Source organism: Myotis davidii, unplaced genomic scaffold (genome assembly GCF_000327345.1).
Source record: "Myotis davidii unplaced genomic scaffold, ASM32734v1 scaffold44, whole genome shotgun sequence".
Lineage (NCBI taxonomy): Eukaryota > Metazoa > Chordata > Mammalia > Chiroptera > Vespertilionidae > Myotis > Myotis davidii.
In genome coordinates, this window is record NW_006299705.1 from 15,813,689 (window position 1) to 15,821,390 (window position 7,702).

General features: G+C 35.8%; 1 protein-coding gene across 1 annotated transcript in view; it reads right to left on the minus strand.

Moving 5' to 3' along the window:
- Window positions 1-7,702, minus strand: part of KIAA0825 (KIAA0825 ortholog) — a 357,466-nt gene that overhangs the window by 240,884 nt on the left and 108,880 nt on the right. Inside the window, exons 10-11 of the mRNA XM_006775530.2 lie at window positions 6,536-6,686; window positions 2,115-2,305 (exon numbers count right to left, since the gene is read on the minus strand). Of these exons, the coding sequence (XP_006775593.1) occupies window positions 2,115-2,305; window positions 6,536-6,686 (342 nt within the window). The remainder of the gene's footprint in view (window positions 1-2,114; window positions 2,306-6,535; window positions 6,687-7,702) is intronic.

The following is a 7,702-nucleotide window of genomic DNA, read 5'->3' on the forward strand; positions in this document are numbered from 1 at the left end:
TCCAGATTAGGGTGAGGGTCCCACTGGGGTGCCTGGCCAGCCTGGGTGAGGGGCTGATGGGCGTTTGTAGGCTGGTCACACCCCCTTCAGGTGGGGATCCCCACTGGGGTGCCTGGCCAGTCTGGGTGAGGGGCTGAGGGCCGTTTTCAGACGGGCCAAGGCCCCCGGCAACGGAAGCTCCCAGCCTCTCCTTTTTTTCTTTTTTTGTTTTATTCTGGGATTTATTTACCTTCTATAATTGAAACTTTGTTGCCTTCAGTGGAGCTCAGAGCCGCCTGCACAGGGCAGGCGGGAAGCTTGGCTTCCTCCATCACTGGAGCAACCAAGTCTCCTGCTAGTTTCAGCTCCGTGGCTGCCAGCCGCCATCTTGGTTGGGTTAATTTTCATACAGTCGCTCTGATTGGCTGGTGGGTGTGGCTTAAGGTGTAGCAAAGGTATGGTCAATGTTTGTCTTTTATTAGTGTAGATCATAAATATGGTTGTCGTATTTGACAGTTGGAATACTAAGCACATCAATAATCACCTTTAGGAAGGTTTGTGTTTGCATCCATTTACTCTACTTGCTGATTAAGTAATTTCAAATCTAAAATATATGCACACATACACACATTGATTTCAAAATGAATGGTAGTTTAGGATTAAACATACAAATAAATATATTTAGCCCTGTCCAGTTTGGCTCAGTGGATAGAGTGTCAGTCTACGGACTGAAAGGTCCTGGGTTCGATTCTGGTCAGGGGCATGTACCTTGGTTGCAGGCACATCCCCAGTGGGGGATGTGCAGGAGGCAGCTGATCAATGTTTTTCTCTCATCGATATTTCTAGCTCTCTGTCCCTCTCCCTTCCTCTCTGTAAAAAATCAATAAAATATATTTTAAAAATAAATAAATAAATAAATTTATTTTATGTAGAAAAATTATAAGAAATCACTCTTGTTCTGCATGGCATTATTATGTAACCACCCAGAAAATAAAAACCAAAAGTCTCTATAGTACAATTATTTAATTAAATATACTACCTATTTCATGAGTTAATAGTAAACATCTTATAATGACTTGCCACTTCATAGTCAAAAGTGATTTATTCTACATAAGGAAAAAGAATGAAGGTAATCTTTGCTCTCAAAAGGAATTTTCCATCTATTCTTTGGAGTTCATTAAAAAAAAAAAGCTTGGTCAGTAATTCAAAACAGCCTGTGCGAAATACCATATTTATGAAACATTGTAGCAGGACCTAAATGCCCTTCAAATGCAGTCTGCTTTACAAGAACATGATCAGAAAATGATTCCTACTGCCAAATAAAAGAAAAAGCCTCTGAGGTCTGCAGGTCCCTCCTAAAATATATGTACCTCTACCTATACTTAAAAGGCAGGTATTTATCACATTAGTCGGAATATTTATAAAACAAAGCCTTCTGTTCATATAGACTTGTTCTCATGTAAGCACATTTTTGTAATATTCATTGCATAGATAACTTGTGGCATTGGACTATAATTCAGTCTTTAATTTAATATCCAGTGACTCTGTCTCCTATATTTTGTGATTTCACTTATTGTTGAACTGGCTTTTAGTTACACATAATGAAAAGGAAGAAACAAAATAAAGAAGGAAAGAAGTAATTCGAATATGTTAAGGAGAAAAATGACAAAGGAGTTTCCTTAATGAAGACACACTACTTAAAGGCTTTAAAAAATAAAAACCCTAAGAACTAAAATCCCCTGGTGGCTTAGAACCTCAGTCAAATCCACTGCTCTATCACAACACTGCTTTTTTTCTCCATTTTAGTGCCTTAATATTCTCATCTATTTATTAACCTTCTTATATATGAAGGTTAAAAAATAAAGATATATATTGAGATATATCTTCAATCATTTTTTAGAAACAAGTTGTTTCTACACATGATTTTAAGAAGAAAAAAGAGCAAAATGATTTGACTCAAGTTCCATATTTCCTCTTAAATATCTCAAGATAATTGAATATGATTTCCTTACAGATGTTAGAAACATGTCAAGTATATAAGGAGTCATGTCCTGAGATTCAGAATTACATTCTACTTTATAGTAAATGGTGAAAAGGTTTTCTTGAAAGGCAATGGTTTTCACAGTGCCAGGTACCTTATCTGCGGAGTTCTCTTGTAACTGGGACAGGCCCGAGCATATCTGGAGGCCAGTAGACCCAAAGACTTCTCCAGAACTTCTGTTAGAATCTTCTGGGCTAACTTCGGGGGTAGAATGGTCCAGAGATCATGATGAAGAGCCCAGAAGAAATAATGCCACATCTGGAGTGAGAAGGAGCATCTTTCCCCCTGGCAAAAACAACACACATTAAACAATGGAATCACATCTTCCAAAATGTCAGTTTGCTTTCTATGAACCTAATTAGTTCAGGCTGAAAGGAAATAGCTGGAGAGTTTGACACACTAGATGACCAAGAAAGATTTTTGACAAGATGTAAAACATCCTTACTGACAAAGGAACATGTGTTTTATTTCAATCACAAGACTAGATAGTCTAATGAAAATCCAGCCTGCAAGCATTTCACCTAGCATATCCTTGATTTACCTACTCCGGGCCTGCAGTTTAAAATTTGCTTTTAAGCAATAGGCTTTATAGTTGCTAAACATGTCATGCTAGTTTAAGATAGTGGGCTGATTCTTCTATAATTAAAATTTAATTATTTAAATTAAGTATTAGCATCCTTGAGATCATTTTACAAATGTTTCAGATTTCACATTATAATGAACAGGAGCAAAAATTAACTTACATACTATATACTTATCAGCGTGCATGAAACCAAGGGGATGGGTAACTATTGAAGATTATTACATTAGGCTCCTTTATTCACGGTGTTTTAATAACAATACTAGAAACAAATGCTATAACTGTGTGATTTTTCTTTTTTTTTTTTTTTTGTAAAGCCTAGGCAGATCTCATTATTTCTTAGTATTTTTACAGCACTTTATACTTCCAAGGGGCCAGAGTCTCATTGCCTTCCATCCCCTTCTAGATCTCTGGTGTGACAAACTTTCCCTGACCACAGAGGGAGACCCAACAGTGGCCAAGGCCAAGGGGAACAGGCAGAAATGAGAAGATAGCCTCAAATGATTTACAAGCATTAATTAGTTAACTTGCTCTTAGGGAGGTTTGCTAGTAGTTTGACCTCATTTTCTTTCAAAACAGATCAAAAGATTATTTGAAATAGAAAAAGAGTAGAATGCATTCTTCAAACATTATACTGATTATATTACTATATCAAAAGTTAAGCTAGTAAAACTTCCCATTTTATCTCTAAGCAATCCTCTTTGACTTAAAATTTGTCTTACCCACTGCTTATATTTCTCAAACAAATGTCATCTAAAAAAAAATCTGTTCTCATATACCAACAGGGGATAGTTTCTTAGGCATATGCTACTATTAGTGTTTTCCTTACAAATTATTCTTCTGGTAATTTTTTTGATTACTAAAATCTTTTATAATCACTGCATAATAATAATGTATAGTTATTATTTACTGACTTTAAATGGAGTTTATAAATGAGTAGAACTGTTATCCTTAAGTGGGAAATGGGCATCAAATGTCAAAGAATCACATTCAAGCTGGGGGCGGGGCGGTGGGGGGGTGCTTTGACCACTGGCTTCTGACTTTCTGACTAGATGTGTATCAAAACTATTAAGAAAAAAATTACAAAATTAATGAGAAGTAGCAAAATTATAGTTCCTTATGCTTTCTTTGTTGTGTTCTGCAATAAAGAATGTGTTTTAAAATTTCTAAAGTAAGAACAAAGTTTTACAGCTAGATTTTCTTATACTTGTGCTGTAGTATGTTAATGAAAGCAAAACTGACCTCAGCTGATATCTGAATAGTTTACACTAACATTTTTCATGGCAATAGATAGGTAGATGTTTATAATAATGTGGCCAACATGATTTTTCTTTTTTCAAAATATAAAAAAATGTCCTTAATAGCTACCTTTAAGCAATAAATGAGAAAAATTAAAATAACTTCAGGTACACAGATTTCTTCTCCTAAAAGTGAAAAACACTTATTTTTAAGACTTTTGAAAACATAAATGTCAACTTTACATTTCAAACTGGTCATCATTCACACAATTCTCTTCAAAATGTGTATAACTTCAATGTATACAAGGGTTTTCATTAAACTAAATGTGATTCATTTATTTTCCTGACCTGTTTCTCTATTTGTTGTCATTTCAAAAGTATTCTGCTAGTAAACATCTGTTATTTTTTGTAGGCCCACAACAATGTAAACAGATGTGAGCTTTTATTTACATTATATATCAGGAAACAAGCAGCTGGGCTTTATTATATAAGCCACTCAATATTATCTTTGAACAGACAATTCTTTATTCTTTGACTGTTGCAAAACACAAGTTGCTAAAATTGAGCAGATGTCAACTATACTAAATGCTCAGTTTTAAACATGTAATCTGAACACCCACTGTGCCATCTGACCAGCACCTCATCAGAGAGATACCGAACTCGTTGACTCTCTCAACCTGACAGCTTAGAAAATGGAAATAATGTGTCTAGGGCTCACTTGATTTCACAAAACATGAGCAAATATTGTTCCATATCTTGTAAATTACTTCACTCTTTCTTTACTACACGCTTGCACATGGCAATAGGTTCCCTTGCGATCTCTATCCTACTCTTTGTCTTGAGTCTGGCAGATTTCATCTCCTTTCCTCCCAAAGCAGCCTTGCCAAAAACTAGTCCTGTTTCACAAATCAGATGGAATAATGGGGAGAGGAGGAGAAGGGGTGCAGTAAATGGGATAAAACCGTGTCAGGTACTCCATTATCAAAACAGTTTAAAATCTGTGCTATTTTTAGAAGGTTCTTATTTTTGGTAAATAGAAAAGCAGTGCCACTTCATTTTTCTGAGCAGAAATAACAACCACTCTGCAATTAAACTGTAACTACTGACCATGTAAGTATATGGAAGCTACAGTACCATGTAATCACAGGGTAACTATCTCGTTATTTCTGTCTTTGAAGTTAAAGCATTGTCATAAGATCTAAGAGCTGCATGTTACATGGTAATTTGTTGTGTGTTTTTTAAATAGTTGGTAACTTCAATAACAGGTTTGAAACTCATCCACTTATTATTTTTACTGTATACTTCTTCTAGTTCCCAATTTGCATAAGAGGAAACATCATACCTCTGTTGGGCAAATAGTGAGCTAATACCTGTTTTTCAATGAAAACATCATATAAAATTGCTCATTAGTACAGTGACATATTGAAATAGTTTGAAACATGAGATGGATTCATTTTCAACCTCTGCAAATAAGGAAGCTGCGATGCTTCCAGGAGAGAAGACCAATACTTTCCCAGACTACCAGCTGCACTACAGCACCTTCTCGTTTTCATTCTGCTCACTGCTGTGTGAAGCACGGCAGGTTTGGAAAAGTCTGTATGGATGCTCTTGCAAAAAAGAAAAACTACTTAGGAAGGGCCTCTAAAGGAGAGATGAAATGGCCTTAGAAGAAGTGGAAAGTCCCTTAAAAGAGCTTCTTACTATTTGCTTTTCTCTGCTGTGGCAACATTTATTATGATAATAACTCAGGCATAAACGGCGCCACACGAAGCTTCAGTGTCATGGAGGTGATGAGAGTGACTCCATTGAATAAAACTCCACTCTGTTCTTCTCAGTGCTCCATAGTGATGAGATCACGCAAATCAAAAATCATAAGCTTCAATGCAGAGGAAAGGGTAAATGGGAAAGGCTAATGAAGCTGGGCTTGACTGATAAATTATTTTAAAACCCTGATTTATCTTATTTTTTTTTATTAAGGTATTATAAATGTTTCATCCCGCCCTGGAATCAACTTCAAAAAATTTCAAATATTGTGGCTAATGTATAATCAATGGGATTCAGGGGAAGGGAAACTAACGAAGCCTGATGCTGAATAGTTTTAATTGAACGTAGGTTTGGTTGCACTGGGAATCATTAGGAAGAACTCAGTAGAAACTTGGGATTTTAAAACATGGGCTAAATGAAAATAGGTACGCTATAAATGGTCAGATGGGTCTTAAAACACACTCATAAGAACATACTTTGAGAAGGAAAAAATAAGTATAAAGAATAAAACTGCTTAATAAAATATATTCATCAAACACAGATGGAAATACATAACAAGAAAAAAAAAGCAAGGATATCTATAACTGTTCCCTTTGGGGAAAAGTACAAGGTTGTGGCATTTTGGCATTGTTATCTCTTCCAGTTTTCATTGCATCCCATTATATTTCAACTTATTATATAGCACTCAAACACTGTAGCTCAAATGAAGCGACTATTTTTATTTCTAAGCATAAGGAGAGTTCTGATGTCTAATTATTTCAGGTTTTTTAAAACAGTGTTTTTCCTAAGTACAAATTCAATATTTAAAAAATATTATCCTAACAGCCTTCGTGTGTTAGTAAGGCTGAGCTCATGTTTCTAATTAGCCAGAAAACAGGTAGGCAGTAAAACATATTTGTGTAAAAAGGAGGGATAGTAAACTTAACTTCACACCTCATAAAAAGCTTTGTAGTCATCCCAGTGGTGGCTCTCAGCGTCCTGTAAAATGCTTGTAGCACAAACTCTGACGCAGTAGTCCGTAACCTGAAACTGGAGAGTGTTGATGAATTCCTGATATCGCTGGACAGGCACCAGGAATATGGGTCTGTTCAGAGGGAATGATCAAAGAGACAGAGATTTAAGGCCTGTGTAGTAGGAGGTAACAATCTCCAGTACTACAAATGGTTTTGATTATTAGATATCAATCATTCATTTCCTCCTAATGCTAAAGTCTACGTCCACATTCACTTTCCAAAGAGGCGGGGGTGGGGGTAGGGGATCTGCTGTTCCACAAATATGCACTTCAACTTGAGACAAACTGCATTGTCAATACATCATTCAAAAATAAAAGTATTCTTTGTAAGCCTATTATTAGAGATCAGTGCATTATTTAGGCATTAGGTTATCATTATTATAAAGAACAGAGGCATTTGTCAGAATCAACTTTTATAAAGCTATCACACATCCCACAAACATACTCTTTTTATTTTAAAAATTGTAATTTTGTAGATGTCAATTATCTCATAAAAGGTTCTAAAATATTCTACAGAAATAAAGTGATTTCTGGCACATTTTGTTTATAAATTCAAGTATGAATCACAACATCTGACTGAGAATTAAAGAATACCATAGTTATATTCTACATCAAGCTAAATTTATTTTACTTTTATCTTTAGCTATTTATAGTATGCTTTCTCTCATAACTAAGGAACTGCAAAGGCTGAGTAAGTAATGTAGAATAGATTCCTGGGCTCACAGTGGACTGCCAAGTCCATATGCTTGTTCCCTTTGCAAGGGGCCATGCTATCTTCTAGAGCAGTGGTTCTCAACCTCGGCTGCACATTAGAATCACCTGGGAATCTTTTTAAAATCCTGATTTCTGGGCCTCATCCTCCAGAAATTCTGTTTCTTTGTTACTAATGTTGTGGCCCCACCCCATAACAAAGAAACAGAATTTCCGGAGGATGAGGCTCAGAAATCAGGATTTTAAAAAGATTCCCAGGTGATTCTAATGTGCAGCCAAGGTTGAGAACCACTGCCTTAGATTGCTCTCTGCCTGGACATGTACGATGAATGACAATCATTTGAGCCCCGATTTTTGATAGCATCTAGAATATTTGC